Genomic DNA, 16,401 nt, shown 5'->3' with positions numbered 1-16,401 from the left:
CCCCTCGCCGTGGGCCCCGGGGGGTGTCCGGCGGAGCAGCTCAGAGGGGAGGGCGGGAGTCGTACCTTCTGTCTCTTCCTCCATCCCCCACCCCCAGTGCTCGGGATGCTCCTACACGTGTGTATGTGTGTTTTTGTGTGTGTGCATGCACACATGAGCCGTTTCTCCTCCATCAGAGGGGGAGGCAGCATGGGTTAGTGGAAGGAGCACGGGCCTGGGAGTCAGAAGGACCTGCGTTCCAGTCCTGGCTCTGCCACTTGTCTGCTGCGTGATCTCGGGCAGGTCACTTCACTTCCCTGGGCCTCAGTTCCCGCGTCTGTAAAGCGGGAATGAAGACAGGGAGCCCCATGTGGGACATAGACTGTTTTCGACATGATTAGCTTGCATATTACCCCAGCGCTTAGTACAGTGCCCGGTACATGGTGAGCGCCTAACAGATACCATTAAAAAAAAAGAAAATTGCAAGTCAGGAGACCCGAGTTCTAGTCCCACCTTCGCCACTTGCCTGACAAGTCTCTTACCCTCTCTGTGCCTCAGTTTCCTCCTCTGGGATATGGGGGTAAAATGCATCCTCCCGTCTCTTCATAAGACTGTGAACCCCAGGTGGGACAGAGATTGGGTTAGATCTGATTATCTTGTATCCGTCCCAGCGCTGAGCACGGTGCTGGACAAGTAGTAAGCGCTCAAGAGGCATCCTTCTTACCATCGTCAGATTTCCAGTTCCTCGAGCACAGAGCAGTTAGCAAGTGGAGTGTGAATTTCCCTCCCAGCCTCATAGTTTCAGCCCGGGCTGGTCCTCCTCCCAAACCCCCTATTTCTGCCATAACCATCCCCCTTCCCTCTTTTTCTTCATCTCCCCACCCCCGGCCACGGCCCCCAACAGAAGAGCACCAAGACGGCCACAGAGGTGGGGCGGACCTTCGCCACCATGTTTTCCGACATCACCTTCCGCCTGAAGCTGCTGGAGACCAAGACGGAGGAAGAGTTCAAGGAGGCCCTGGTGCACCAGCGGCATCTGCTGACCGTGGTCAACCAGCACCTGCCGGCCGGCCTCAGCGAGACCCTCAAGGAACCCGGCCACAAGCCCCTCCGGGTGGGTCTCCGGGGGGGACCACCCCTGGGATCCCGGCAGATGGGGAGCGGGGCCAGAATGGGCCTGTCTCCCATCAGCCTCTGGGTTACCCGCTCCCAAGGGCCAGGCCCGGAGTTGGTGGCAAACCCTTTCGGCCCCTGGAGGCCGGGCGGTGGGTTCGGGTTTGCCCTCTAGCCCCACTTCCACTCTCCAGACAGCGGGCAGACACCTGCAAAAGCCCACTTGGCCACCGCCCCGTCGGGGAAAAACCCAGGGTCTAATGAGTTCTCCCCATCACGCCACCCTCTTCCAAGGCCTTGCAGTGAGGGGCCGGGCCCATCCTGCCAGGCAGGCTCCTACACTCGGAGAAGAAACGCAAGGTTCTTTAGGATGGTCTGGGGGTTAGAGCCCGGACCTGGGTTCTAATCCTGGTTCTGCCACTTGTCTGTTGTGTGACCTTGGGCAAGTCACTTCACTTCTCTGGGCCTCTTGTTCCCTCATCTCTAAGATGGAGATGAAGCCTGGGAGCCCCATTTAGGAAATGGACTGTGTCCAACCTGGTGATTTGTTTCTACCCCAGAGCTTAGTACAGTGCCTGACACCTAGTAAGTGCTTAACAAATACAATAATAATAATAACTGTGGTATTTAAGTGTTTACTAGGTACCAGGCACTGCTAAGGGGATATAAGCAAATAGGGTTGGAGAAAGTCCCTCTCCCACATAGGGCTCATAGTCTTCATTCCCATTTTACAGATGAGGTCACTGACACCCAGAGAAGTGAAGTGATTTGCCCAAGGTCACATAGCAGACTGATGGCGGAGACAGGATGAGAACCCAGGCCCTTCTGCCTCCCAGGCCTGGGCTCTCTCCACCAGGCCATGCTGCTTCTAATTCTCCATTTCCACCGGGAACAAAACAAAAGGAGTTGGTTTAAAACGGCAGCAGAAAGGATGGAGATGAGACAGGCGGAAGGGCTCCCCGGTGGAGGGAACCAGGGAATGAGGGACCGAGAGTGACTGTGGCATCTCCTTCTATAAAGAGTTCTCACAGCCCCTTCTGCTGCCGCCACCTCCTTTGTTCTGTTTCGTCTGCTCGGGTGCGTTATCGGCAGCTCAGCCGCCAGGGCAGATAAGAGACAGTTGGTCGAGGTTGCATTCTGGGAGCGGCTGGGAGAAAGCGTGGGGATAAGGGGGGCTGCTCTTCAGGCCCTCCTGGCCCTGACCCCGATGCTTCCTTCCTCCCACAGCTGAACGACTTCTTCCGAGTCGGGAAAGGCATCCTGGATGACATTGCCCGGCGATTCCCGGTGTACGCCCTGGACTTCACCGATGGTAGGCAGCCAGAGGGTCAGCCGGGGTCTCGCTGGGCTCTGGGAGCCCTGGATGTGGTGGGAGGCAGGGGGCTGGAGACTGGCTTGTACGTCTGGGGCATTGGCAGCTGCCGGCTGACTTCTGTGGAACAAAGAGCGTCGGGGGCCGAGCCAAGCCCGGTGCTCGATATCCCGGCATGAAGTTCTGGGTTCCCACAAAAGCCAGGGGACTTGGAAGGGCTACGGACACACACCCGAGAGTGTGTGTGGGAGGGTGGGGGGCAGGGGCGGGGGGTGTCATTGCCTCCCTCAGCAGTCTTTTTGTTCATCCCCCTGCCCCCTGAGACTGCCTCAGTCCCAGCCCACGTCCGCAAAATTCACCCTGATTTAGACGGTGGAGATGCATCTTGGAAAATAATAATAACAAGTGTGGTATTTCTTAGGCACTTATGTGCCCGGCTGTGTTCTAAGCACTGCGGTAGATACAAGATAATTGGGTTGGACACAGTCTCTGTCCCACAGAGGGCTCACGGTCTTAATCCTCATTTTGCAGGTGAGGGAACTGAAACCCAGAGAAGTGAAGCGACTTGCCCCATGTAACACAGCAGACAAGGGGCTGAGCTGGGATTAGAACCCAGGTCCTTCTAACTCCCTGGACTCTGCTCTCTCCACTAGGCAAGACTGCTTCTCAGGACTTGTCAAGTCGCGCTGGGTTAGAGCCGCCCCCTGCCCAGAAGCCGGGGGCTAAACCTAATGACCTCGTGAGGAGCCTGTGGTTGTGGCTCGGGTGGGTTGCTGTGTCTCTGGGGTTCCAAGCCCCCCACCCCACCCCCTCAGAAAGCAGAGTTCACAGCCATCGGTCGCTCTGAATCTCCCCTGTCCTGGGACAGATCTTGGCCCCCTGCTTTGGGCTGCCCAACCATGGCTTAGTGAACGGAGCCCGGGCCTGGGAGTCAGAAGGATCTGGATTCTAATCTTGGTTCTGACACATTTCTGCTGTGTGACCTTGGGTACTTCTCTGGACCTCAGTTACCTCATCTATAAAATGGGTATTATGAGAGTGAGCCCCATATGAGAAAGGGACTGTGTCCAACTTGATTATCTTGTATCTACTCCAGCGCTTAGAACAGTGCTTGACACATAGTAAGCACCTAAGAAGTACCATAATTATTATTATTATTATTATTATTAACCAAAGCCTTTTCTCCCTCCCCATAGGCTGTGAACCCCATGTGGTATGGAGACAGGGACTGTGTCTCATCTGCTCCTACCTGTCCCAGCGCTAAGTATAGCGCTCGGCACATAGAAAAAGCTTAAATTATACCACAGCGATGATCATTTTTGTTGTCATGATTCTACTTAGGCATCATCGGAAGCAACAAGGCGGTGGGGAAGTACATCACCACCATGATCTTCCTGTACTTCGCCTGCCTTTTGCCTACCATCGCCTTTGGCTCCCTCAACGACGAGAACACGCACGGTGCCATCGGTAAAGCTCTGCCCTCACCTTGGGGCCCGCGATGCCAGTGGGGAGGAGGGGGCAGGGATCAGCCTGTCCCAATTCCCCTCCCTCCCCCGGGTCCCCCCGTCGTAGTCGGCGGGAAGTCGGGGGCTGGGCACACAGCCAGGCCGGACCCAATCAGGTTACCGGTCCAGGTTGGGATGGTCTGGGGGTCACAACCCTGGGGTGTGGACCGGTCTGGGTCATGCCTTGGGAAACAGTGCAGCCTTCTGTGTAGTAATGATAATAATAATATTAATAATAATGATAATCGAGGTATTTGTTAAGTGCTCACTGTGTGCCAGACACTATTGTGAAGCACTGGGGTAGAGACACCGTTGTCAGGTTGAAGCCAGTCCCTGTCCCACATGGGGTTCACAATCTAAAACCCCATTTTACAGATGAGGTAACCGAAGCCCAGAGAAGTCAAGCGACTTGCCCAAGGTCTCACAGTAGGCAGGTGGCATGGGCCTGGAAGACGAAGAACCTGGGTTTTAATTCTGTCTCCACCTCTTGTCTGCTGTGTGACCTTGGACATGGCACTTCACTTTTCTGTCCCTCAGTGACCTCATCTGCCACTTCACTTCCCAGAGCCTCAGTTCCCTCATCTGTAAAACGGGGATGAAGACTGTGAGCCCCATGTGGACAGGGACTGAGTCCAACCTGATTATCTTGTGTCTACCCCAGCGCTTAGAACAGTGCTTGACACATAGTAAGCCCTTAACAAATACCATCATTGTTATCATTATGTCTCCTCTCTTGAGGCCCAGTGGGACTGCGTGGGACCCCCAGGGAGGGGCTGGGGACTCCCAGCTGGACCAACCCGTCCCCTGGCCAGCTGTCTGGCGCCGACCCTTAGGGTCCGGCCTGCTCTGGACAGACCCTGCCCCCAGGAAGCCAGTGCAGCCCCCTTGTCGTCCCCGCAAGTTCCCCAGGGGCCGTCTCGTGTGCGATAGGGCCGTCACCCACCCGTTGGTCCATTTTACAGATGTGCAGAAGACTATCGTGGGCCAGTGCATCGGCGGGCTGCTGTACGCTCTATTCTCTGGGCAGCCCCTGGTCGTGCTCCTGACCACCGCCCCTCTGGCGCTCTACATCAACGGTGAGAGCAGGGCACACGGGGCCGGGCGGAGGGATGAGGGTCCAGCGGGAGGACCCGGTGCCCAGCACAGCCGGCCCCCCATGAGCCCACGTCCGCCCCTCATACCCCTGAAGCCCCTGCGGATGCCAGGGGCGGGATGCCACCCACCGGGGCCTGACCTCTAGACTTTAAGCTCACTATGGGCAGGGAATGTGTCTGTTATGCTCTTCTATTGGATCCTCCCAAGTGCTTAGTACAGTGCTCTGCACACACTACGTGCTCAATAATTACTATTGACTGACTGACCCTTTTGGAGAGGGGCCAAATCAGGGACCAGGATGACCCCAGACAAGGCAGGGCTGATCCTGTGCCATGCCACGGTCTCATGAGCCAGTCTCTACACTTCTCTTGGGCCCGGGTGGGCTGCCTCTCTCAGATCTCCCCCAACCCCCAATCCCTTCCAGCCCCCTCCCCAGCCCCGGGCTGCTGGAGGTTGACGCTATCGGGACTGGGGGAAGATCAGGCCAAGACCCCCAAGTTTCCATTTGTGGCATCGGCCTGGCCCTGCTGCTGACGCTGCCTTCTCCAGTCCCCCCCGCCCCCCGGGTTCGGGGCCTTTCCTTTACTCATTCAGTCATATTTAATGAGCACTTACTCTATGCAAAGCATTGTCCTCAGAGATTGGGAGAGTACCCACAACAAGCTTACAGTCTAGACGGGGAGACAGACATTAATAAAAATCAATATGTGACAGATACGGAAGTAAGTGGTTTGGGGCTGGGAGAGGGGATGGAAAAAGGGAGCAAATCAGGGTGATGCAGAAGGGAGAAGGAAAAGAGGAAAGGAGGGCTTCATCAGGGAAGGCCTCTTGGAGGAGATGTGCTTTCAATAAATCTGTGAAGGGGGCCTCTGAGTTTAGATAAGAGGCTGAGGGAGGAAGGGGGAAAAGAGGAAAGATGAGCTTAGTCAGGGAAGGCCCCTTGGAGGAGATGTACCTTCAGTAGGGCTTTGAAGGGGAGCCTCTGAGATTCCAGCAAGGCCGTGGACCTCTGTAGCGATGAAGAGGAGAAGGAAGAGAGGCCCTGTCCCAGACCCACAGGCCCCCAAGGGGGCTTCTGTGGCTGGCGGGGTGGGACTGCCAGTCTATGCGGGGTGGGGTCTGGGCAGGGGAACTGGCTAGAGGGGCGTCTGTGCGTCTCTGCGTCCTTCCCACCGGTGAGCAGTTGGTGCCTTTCAGTGATCCGGGGCATCTGCGATGACTACAGCCTGGATTTCCATGCCTTCTACGCTTGGACAGGGCTGTGGAACAGCTTCTTCCTCGCCCTCTATGCCCTCTTCAATTTCAGCCTGGTCATGAAGCTTTTCAAGAGGTGGGTTCCCTGGAGCGGGAGTGGCCGGGGTCCGGGTTGGGCAGACCCCTCGCACGGGAGGGAGGGGCCCAGTCCCAGCAGGGTGGTTCCCTTGGGTGGGGGCGGAGCCCCCGGTGGCTGTATCCCAGGGCTATGGACCAGAAAAGGGGTGAGCTTTCCCGATTCATTCACAAGGCCCCAGTGTGGCCTGGTCAGCCACTCGTATTTATTGAGTGCTTACAGTGTGCAGAGCACTGTACTAAGCGCTTAGGAGAGTAGGCCACAACCACAAACAGACACATTCCCTGCCCTCAATGTGGACAGTCTAGAGTCAGTCAATCAGTGGTATTTATTGAGCACTTATTGTGTGCACTGTACTAAGCTCCTGGGAGAGTACGCTATAACCACAAACTTAAAGGAGTACGTTAGTCGCATCTGGGGTGGCAAGACATGAGATGCGAGGCCTTGTGTCTTGTCCACGCGCCGTGGACTGTGACCGACTGCTGTCCATCTGTCCATCGACCTGTGCCCCCACCCTCTGGTCCTCCCGCCTCCCCGGTGCCTCGCCTTTCGGCCTCAGATCCACGGAGGAGATCATCGCCCTGTTCATCTCTATCACCTTTGTGCTCGACGCCGTCAAGGGGATCATCAAAAGTGAGTCCCGGCCCCCTTCCCCTCTGCTGTCCCTCCACTCCCCGGGGCTCTTCGAGGGGGCAGGCCTCTCCCGGAGACCCAGGAGGTAGCGTGGCCAACCAGGCAACTGGGATAGCTGGCCTGGACAGGTGGTGCCAAGGCAGGGTTCTGAAAGGGGGTCGCCCACATCCAAGCTGGGCAGGCCAGGGGCTTGGGAAGTGCACAGGAAGTGCCCACACCAGAGGCTGCTCCTCCCCAGCCCCCAGCCCCTCGTTCTCAGTGCTTGGAGCCGCCATCCCATCATTTGATCTTGACCTTTGCCCTCCCCGTAAGTGGCTGGTGACAGGACAGGCACCAAAAGTGCCCGGGGCAAGTTTGAGGAATGTAGGGGTCGTCCGGCCAATGGATCCCCAAGCATGGTGACCCTCTCCCACTCCCCATCCCCCAAACCCACAATGCTCCTTCAGGGGCACCATTCCCCTCTAGAATGTACAGTGTCCCGGAAGTCCCTTACCCTGCTGCTCCCTCCCAACCTCTGGCTCTGGTTGGCATCAAAACAGCATGGCATAGTTCTAGAGCATGGGCCTGGGAATCAGAAGGTCATGTGTTCTAATCCCGCCTCCGCCACCTGTCTGCTGGGCGACCAGGCTCAAGTCACTTCTCTGGGTCTCAGTTAGATCCTCTGTAAAATGGGGATTGATACTGTGAGCCCCACATGGTACAGCAACTGGGTCCAACCCGATTTGCTTGTTTCTACTCCAGCGCTTAGTACAGAGTCCGGCACATGGTAAGCACTTAACAAATACCACAATTATAATCATCATCATTATTATTATCGAGGGGAACGTGGTCAAGGCCAGGTAAGTCATCTGACTCGAACCGAAGGCACTCAACTCTGCCCTGTCTTTGATACCCAAATCTGCTTCAGCCCCTCCCCGGCCCCCTCCCGAGCCCTGATCCAGCTGGGCCAGAGAAAGGCATTGAAGGTCTCCCCCTCCCACCCGAGTTCCCTTCCCTCCCTGATTCCATGTATGGAGTCCCAGGCAGACCTGGGCCTCTGCCAGGGCCAGGCTGAGGTGGGCATCCAGGTGGGCCCGTTGGGTTTGACATCATGAACTGATGGTTCAGACCCCTCGGAGACGTGGAGATTTGAGGAGCTGCCTGGCTCACTGAGTCCTTAGCAGTGAACCCATGTTTACTGTGGAGGTTGGGGTATGTGAGTGAGTGAGAGACAGAGGGAGAGTGTGTGTGTGTGTTTTTGTGTGTGTGTACATGGGTGTGTGTGGGGGGGGTGTAGAGAATCTGATTTCTACTCAATTGCTTCTCCTAGCCATAGTTCATTGCAAAGCCTGTCTCCCTCACTACACTTTGAGCTCCCTGAGGGCAGGGATCATGTCTACTTAATAATAATAAGTAATGATGGTATTTTTTAAGTGCTTACTATATGCCAAGCACTCTTCTAAGTGCAGGGGAAGATACAAAGTAATCAGGTTATCCCACGTGGGGTCACAGTCTTAATCCTCATTTTATAGATGAGGCAACTGAGGCACAGAGACGTTAAGTGACTTGCCCCAAGTCACAAAGCTGACAGTTGGTGGAGCCAGGATTAGAACCCACAATCTCTGACTCCCAAGCCTTTGCTCTTTCCACTGAGCCACGCTGCTTCTCGAGTTACTTTATTATTCTCTCCCAATCACTTAGTATAATGCCTTGCACATAATTAGGGCTCAATAAATACCACCGAGCGATTGATTGATTGTGCTGTGTGATCATGAAGGTGTATTCTTGTCTATGTGCGCGCGGGAACACTCGTGGGTGTACATGTCTGTACGTGTCTGTATCTCTGGAAACTGTTCTATAAAACTGTTGGGTGACCACCCTGGGGCCCCTGCATACAATTTTGGCGACTATATCTAGGGCAAACAGAAGGTGGGACAGAGAAGGGTGGCCAGGATGGCCGGGGGGATGGATGGAGCGACGGCCTGAAGGGGCCAAGATTCTGCAGGCCGAGAGGGCGCAGCAGTAGAGTTTACGGATCCGGGAAAGGTGCGAAGAGGGGCGACCCAGCATTGTTTTTACCCCAACCAATCCCAGCAAGATGCGGACCCCCAGTTGTAGCTGGACAGTGGTAGGTCTAGAACCAGCAAGCAGAAGGAAATGCTCTCGTCAGGGCGGAGAGCGAGCACATGCAATGCGTTCCGTCGGGAAGCCGGGCACCAAGTGGAGCAGACCCAAGGCCGAGCCCACCGGTCGTTGGAGAGTTGGGGATGAAGGGCGGGGGGCCGGACGGTCCACCCCTCAGCTGCGAGGGCAGGGGTCCAGGAGGACCACCAGCACCCGGTTCGGAGACGGAGTCCTGGTGGACCGGGATTTGTGGTTGTTTGCTCGACACCTCCCATCAGTTTTCAGGAAATACTACTACGGCGAGCCCTTGGGCGGCCACCCCCGCCCAACAGAAGCATCCCACGGCCTCCCTGGCCTCGGCCTCAACACGACCCTCCTGGTGAACTCGTCAGTCGGCAGCTCGCTGTGCCCTCAGAACCAGACCGGCGGGCATGAGCTGGCGCATTATGGGCGGGAGACAGCCGTGCTGAGCCTCATGCTTATGCTGGGGACCCTCTGGCTGGGCCACACCCTCTACCAGTTCAAGAAGAGGTGAGCGGGCGGAAGACCCAGGGCCGGTGACCTGGGCCCAGCCGGACAGTGCACGGGTCCCAGGACCAAGGGAAGGGATGGGAGGACCGAGGGCGGATGGTCTGCATGTGGGGAAGGCCCCTCCCCTGCCCCCGGTTCCCCACACACACACTTGGATGTTGGGGGAGAGGCAGAGGGAGGAGATACAGTCCCTGCCTTCAAGGTCTGATGGGTAGGTAAGGACACACACTCACACACCCACTCCCACACACATAAAACAGAATCTCAGAGAGCTGGATTGACTGGAGTTAGGCAGGGTTCCCAAAACACACACAATCGGAGTGACTGGAGTCAGGCCGAGGGTCAATCCAGGCCGGCTCCCCGGCGGAAGTAGCGTTAAGCTTCGGAAGGAAACACAGTTCCCGGTGTGCTTGCCCTCCACAGCCCCTACCTGCACGCCCACGTTCGGGAGATCCTGTCTGACTGTGCGCTGCCCATCTCAGTGCTCACCTTCTCCCTCGTGGGCTCCTTTTTCTTCCAGGAGATAGAGAGTGAGTGTGCCCCGGGGGTGCCCTGTGGTATCGCCCATCCACCTCGCCCTGCCCGAGGGCACCTCTGCCAGGCTGAGGCTTCTTCCCCGGCTGCCCGGGTTTGGGGCTCAGCTTCCGGGCACCGGCCTGAGTCTGAGCTGGGCCGGACAGGTCATCCCAGCCGTGCTGCAGATGTCCGGTGGACGGGAGGGGAGGGGGCGAAGGGGCCGGGGGGAGAGGAGTGGGGATGTCTGGATGGGCCCTGGCCACACAGATCAGTATTTCCATCTCCCCGACAATGGGGGCAGGAACCACATTGCCGGCTGACGTGAGCGGCCTTGGGAGGAAGCGTGGGGGCGGGCGCGGTTGGCGGGGGGACCCTCCGGCCCAGTCCAGGTGGAAAGAGGGGAGGGTGACACAGTGACCGGGGGGAGGGTGCCATTCGTTCTGCTCAGTGCACCAACTTGGCTGTGGCACTTGCCCCTTCCCCTTGGCGCTAGAGCAAGAGGGCCCGGGGGCGTGAGGGAGTTGGGGAGACCAGAGCCAGGATGGGGATGGGGAAAGAACCACGATGAGAAGGGGTGGGCTCCTCACAGACCCTCCCCCCCACCCTTCCGTTAGTGTCCAAGTTCAGCTACAACCCCAGCGAGAGCCTGTTTGAGCTCGCGCCGGTGCACCTGCTGTCCACCGGTGCAGCCCTGAGCGCCATGGGCCTGGGCTTCTTGCTGTCCATGCTCTTCTTCATCGAGCAGAACATCGTGGCGTCGCTGGCCAACGCCCCCGAGAACAGGTATGGCCTCCCCCCGCCCACCCCCCCGACCAGGCCGGCTCTGACTTCCCTCCACCTCATCTTTTGGATTGGGTCAGAGGCGGCTCCAGTGGGAGGAGACAGTGCCAGGGACTGGGGACCCCAGGCCTAGAGAAGCAGTATGACCTATTGGAGAGGGCCTGGCAGTCAAAAGGACCTGGGCTCTAATCCCGCCTCCCCCACTTGTCTGCTGTGTGACCTTGGGTGAGTCACGTCATTTCTTTGTGCCTCAATGACCTCATCTATAAAATGGGGACTAAGACTTGACCCCATGCAGGATAGGGACTCTGTCCAACCTGACAATGTTGTATGTACTCCTGCACTTAGTACGGTGTCTGGCACATGGTAAGTACTTTACAAATACCATTAAAAAAATAAAATAAGTTAGGGAGTGAGCCTGAGAGGCAGTTGCAGCCAGCCGCCGTGAGACCCTGGGGCAGCACTTTCCCTTTCTGATCCGCCTTCTTATTTAGTAAGGGAGAGAGGGTCTCAACTCGGTCCCTCTTTGTATTATCATAATTATTGGTGATATTGGTGTTAGTATAGGTGTTAAAGTGTTAAGAATAGGTTTCTATCTGTCAAGCACTGTTCTAAGTACTGGGGCACTTAGAAGTTAATCAGGTTTGACAGAGCCCCCACGCGGTCTAAATAGGAGGGAGTAGGATTTAATCCCCATTTTACAGATGAGGTAACTGAGGCCCAGAGAGGTGAAGGGACATGCCAAGGCCACCCAGCAGACACGGGGAGGGGGATCCGGGATTAGAACCCAGGTCCTCTGACTCCCAGACCGGACTCTTGCCACTAGGCCCCACTGCTTCCCTCATGGCTTGTAACGTGGGACAGAGAGAGACGGTGTGTCTTTGTGAGTGTGTTTTGGAGGTGCCTGACCCTGGATGTCTATGGTCCATACCACAGGTTGGTGAAGGGCACAGCCTACCACTGGGACCTGCTGCTGGTGGCTCTGATCAACACGGGGCTGTCCCTGTTCGGTCTGCCCTGGATCCACGCCGCCTACCCTCACTCCCCCATGCACGTCCGAGCCCTGGCCTTCGTGGAAGAGCGTGTGGAGAACGGGCACATCTATGAGACGTGAGCACCACTGTCCCTCCCCCAACCCTTGTCCCCACCCCCAGCCCCTCTCTACTCCAGCACCAGCCCCCCCCGACGAGGCATGGGCAGGCGGATTGGCGGGGGATAGTTACGGGGCAGCAGCCCCCTCATTCATTCATTCATTCAATCATATTTATTGAGCGCTTACTGAGTGTAGAGCACTGTGCTAAGCACTTGGGAGAATACAAGAGAACTATATAGCAGGCACATTCCCTACCCACAAAGAACTTACAGTCTAGCGGGGCTACAGACATTAGCAGAAATCAATAAATGGCAGATCTGGACATAAGTGCTGTGGGGCTGGGAAGGGGGATGAATCAAGGGAGCAAGTCGGGGCAATGCAGAAGGGAGTGGGAGAAGAGGAAAGGGGCTCCAGGGAAAGCCTCTTGAAGGAGATGGGCCTTCAGTAAGGCTTTGAAGTAGGGGAGAGTCATTGACAGATATGAGGAGGGCTGCAAAGATGAAGATGGATTGGCCAGGCCGGACCTCCCTGTCCCTTTTCCCAGGATCGTGAGTGTGAAGGAGACTCGACTGACCACCCTGGTGGCCAACGTCCTGGTGGGGTTGTCCCTCCTGCTGCTGCCCTTCCCGCTGCAGTGGATCCCAAAGCCCGTGCTCTACGGCCTGTTCCTCTACATCGCCCTCACCTCCATCGACGGCAACCAGCTGTTCGAGCGGGTCGCCCTCCTGCTCAAGGAACAGGTGCCCGCCCACCCCCCCAAGCCCCTGCCCTGGCCTTGTTGGGGGGTGCAGGGGGATGCTGATCCCAATCTCCCTGAGCCCCCACCCCCGGGGCCGGGCTGAGGTCTGATAAGCCCGACTCGCACCCACCCGGTGGTCCCCCGCTCTCTCTCTCCTCTCTCCGCAGACGGCCTACCCCCCGACTCATTACATCCGGCGGGTGCCCCAGCGAACCATCCACTACTTCACCGGGCTGCAGGTGCTCCAGCTACTGCTCCTCTGTGCGTTCGGCATGTCTCCGCTGCCCTACATGAAGATGATCTTCCCCCTCATCATGATCGCCATGATCCCCATCAGGTGCCCGCCCCGACCTCTTCCGCCTCCCCGGGGCACCCTCCGATGTCTCCCCGGAGTGGGAGGGCCTTTGGGCCCATCTCCTTCAGTCATTTATTCAGTCTCATTTATTGAGCACTTACTGTGTGCAGAGCACTGTTCTAAGCACTTGGGAGAGTACAATAAATACAACAATAAACAGACACATTCCCAGCCCACAACAAGCTTACAATCTAGAGAATGCATGAGAAACGTAGGCTGTTCTGCATACAGTAAGTGCTCAATAAATATGAATGAATGAATGAATGAATGAATGAATGAATGAATGAATGAATGAATGAATGAATGAATGAATGAGGTCAGACTGGAATGAGGAACTCGGGCCCCCAGTCGGTCAGTCGTATTTATTGAGCACTTACTGAGTGCAGAACCCTGTTCTAAGTGCCTGGAAGAGTACAGTATTACAATATAGCCTATACATTCCCTGCCTGCAGTGAGCCTACAGTTTAGAGGAAGATGGAGCCTTGTTGATGTTTGAAAACCTCCAGGGCCTCCCCCAGCCCACCGGCCTTACCAGAAGCAGCATGGCATAGTGGATAGAGCATGGGCCTCCGAGTCATAAGGTCTAAACCCAGCTCTGCCACTTGTCTGCTGTGTGACCTTGGGCAAGTCACTTCACTTCTCTGGGCCTCAGTTGCCTCATCTGTAAAGTGGGGATTGAAACTGTGAGCCCCCTACAGGACAGGGACTGTGTCCAACCCATTTACCCTCCCCAGTGCTTAGTACAGTGCCTGGCCTATAGTAAGCACTTAACAAATACTATTATTATTATCGGGGGGAACAGCAGGGTTCAGCAGGGTCTCCCCCTTCCAATCAGGTCTCCCTTAACTGTCAGTCTCTCCCCTCAGCTCTGCCACCCCACCTGTGACTCCCACCGCAACTGTCTGTGTCTTCCCTAGGTACAATCTGCTGCCCAGAATCATCGAAGCCAAGTACCTAGATGCCATGGATGCAGAGCACTAGGCGTGAACATGTGCCGGCCCAGCTTAGCAGTACCCTGGCCTCCCTGGCCCCCAGGCTCTTCCAGCCTCCAGCCCGGGCATGGCACCTCTGAGAGTTGTGGGCACTGCCAGGCGGGGAAGCCCGGCCCTGGCTGGCCCCGGCAGGCCCCTGGGATTCCACCGGACCACCGGACCCTCACAGGCCCAGGCTTCCGGACCCCCAGGGATCTGGCCATCAGACCACCACGCCTCCGGCTATAACCTTTGTCAACCTGGAGCGGCTTGGGCTGCTTGGGGGCCGGACCCCGGGATTCTTCCCTTCCTCTGCCACCCTCTTTCCCCAGTACCGAAGTCGGGGTCCCATTGTTCCCTTAGAGCAGGTGTGAGCTGAAGGTCACCCCGAATTGTTAAAGTCCCGTAGCCAGAAGTGTCCAGGCTCAGCAGGACAACCTCTCCCCCAACTCTGGCCAGGAGTTGGGCTTCCTGAATTCGGGCAGTCACGGCCGCACTGGTCAGGCTCCAACCTCGCCAAGGCTGGCACATACCTGGTACCGGCAGCACAGATGAACAGACAGACCCAGCGTGGGCCAGCCTGCTGGAGCATGGCCAGCCTGCTGGAGAGAACCGTAGCCCTCTGCCCCCAAGTGACAAGCCTTTTTGCCACCAGAGATCTGCCTCCTGCTGTAGATCTGGGGTTCTCCTCTCACCTCTCTTTCCCCCTTCAGTCTCCAGCTCCGGGCCCTCCTACCTGCCCGGCTGGTCCCCTCCTTGAGGTCCTCTCTACCCAGTCACTAACCATGGGGGTGGCACTTCCCGTACCCCTAGACCAAGCACCCGTTGCCTTAGCCAGGAACGGGTTTGGGGTGGGACGTGCCAGTGCCCACGGCAGGGGTGGGGGATTTCCTCTCCTCTGACAGGATCAGATTCCACACTCCCCCAACTTTGGGAAGGCTTAGTCAGGGTACTGTCTGTCCCTTAGGGAGAGGGCAGACTGGGAGTTGCTGACTGTGCCCCCCACCCGCTCACCCAGGTATTTTGGAGAGTGGAGGGAGAAGCCCTATGGGTTGAGTTTGGCTTTGTCATGGACTTCTTCTCTTGGGGGCTATGGTGGGTTGGGGGGTTGAAGTCTCCAGGGGCTGCAGCCCCTCCCCAGTTGGTGCTTTGCATTCTGGGGATCATCCCAGTGGGGAGGAGAAGACAGGCAGACAGGTGAGGGTCCAGGATTGGAGTTAATGGAGATGGTGTAGGTGCTAGAGGGGTGGGAGTCACTGAAGCCAGGACTGGGTAGTGGGTGGGGGGCAGGGGGGCGGTCTCTCAGTGACCAGCCCAGGGCAGGCCAGGAGATTTGGGCTGAAATGCTTCCCTACCAGTCAGGCACTGTCCCGGGGCCTCCCAGTTGAGACCCTGGGGCCACCAGGTCACAAGGTCTGGGGAAGGGGCTGCTTGCCCAGAGGGGAGGGCCAGTGGCATCCAGACCCCCTCCCCACTGGGTGATGGTAGCTGGGCATAACCTCTGCCTCTGGGGTCGGGGGTCATAGATGGAGAGAGAGCAGGTCCTGAGGCTCTGGGGCACAGGGGGAGCCCCCGTCATTGCAGCGGGGGGGGTATCCCAATATTCTCACCCCTTCTGGACCCACACCCCTTCTGGACATCCCCCAGCACTGCCCCCAGACCCTTATGCCCTGTGGCCAGGCTCCATGCACAGAGGCCCTGCCCACCTCCTGTTCCCAAGTAGGCTTGGGGAAGGGGCCTGAGGGGTCTCCGCTCTTCTCCACCCACATGCCCTTCCAAACCCCGCTCCCCCCCCACCCCCACAAGGGCCTTGGGGTCAGAGATGTTTCAGGGAGATGGTCGATGCGTATTTTCTTTTGATAAAAGAGTTGCTGCTGAGAAACCCCAAATTCCTTGATTGTCTAAGGAAAGAGCAGAGCCTGCAAAAACCAACAATAAACCATTTCTACAGCTGTCCTGCATTCAGAGTTCCCTTCCCGAGTCCTGCCTGGTCTTAGGGGGTGGCAGTGAGCAGCCCCTCCCTTCATCCCATCTCGCAGATATCACACCAGGGTCCCAGAGACCCCAACCCCCCCACTGTCAATCCATCATATGTATTCAGCCATTACAGTGTGCAGAGCACTTCTTAAGCACTTGGGAGAGTACAATAGAACAGACACAATCCCTGCCCACAATGAGCTTGCAGTCTACTAGCCCTTACTGATGCAGCCTCTGCCCAGCCGGAGGGGCTTCTGACCCTGAGAAGGCAGGGAAGATCCTCCGCTTCAGGGTCTCCTATCGGACTACAGTGCTGGGGTTAGGAATTCCAGGTAACAAGAAAAAGGGTGTTATTTACTAAGAGCTTCT

At 57.1% G+C, this 16,401-nt stretch overlaps 1 protein-coding gene across 4 annotated transcripts in view; it reads left to right on the top strand.

Annotated features, from left to right (window-relative positions):
• Positions 1-16,010, top strand: part of SLC4A11 (solute carrier family 4 member 11) — a 65,419-nt gene extending 49,409 nt beyond the window's left edge. For all 4 annotated transcript variants that reach the window (XM_029063387.2, XM_029063386.2, XM_029063389.2 and 1 more), the window contains 13 exons: positions 884-1,093; positions 2,320-2,404; positions 3,746-3,871; positions 4,872-4,985; positions 6,202-6,334; positions 6,894-6,967; positions 9,349-9,601; positions 10,025-10,131; positions 10,732-10,900; positions 11,834-12,007; positions 12,535-12,730; positions 12,897-13,066; positions 14,002-16,010. In XM_029063387.2, coding sequence (XP_028919220.1) covers positions 884-1,093; positions 2,320-2,404; positions 3,746-3,871; positions 4,872-4,985; positions 6,202-6,334; positions 6,894-6,967; positions 9,349-9,601; positions 10,025-10,131; positions 10,732-10,900; positions 11,834-12,007; positions 12,535-12,730; positions 12,897-13,066; positions 14,002-14,065 — 1,875 coding nt within the window. In that variant the 3' untranslated portion in view covers positions 14,066-16,010. The remainder of the gene's footprint in view (positions 1-883; positions 1,094-2,319; positions 2,405-3,745; positions 3,872-4,871; positions 4,986-6,201; positions 6,335-6,893; positions 6,968-9,348; positions 9,602-10,024; positions 10,132-10,731; positions 10,901-11,833; positions 12,008-12,534; positions 12,731-12,896; positions 13,067-14,001) is intronic.
• Positions 16,011-16,401: the final 391 nt, after the last annotated feature.

The sequence above is a fragment of the Ornithorhynchus anatinus genome, chromosome 4, assembly GCF_004115215.2.
Source record: "Ornithorhynchus anatinus isolate Pmale09 chromosome 4, mOrnAna1.pri.v4, whole genome shotgun sequence".
NCBI lineage: Eukaryota > Metazoa > Chordata > Mammalia > Monotremata > Ornithorhynchidae > Ornithorhynchus > Ornithorhynchus anatinus.
The sequence above is the reverse complement of the archived record's forward strand: the minus strand, read 5'-3'. Positions and strand labels throughout refer to the sequence as shown.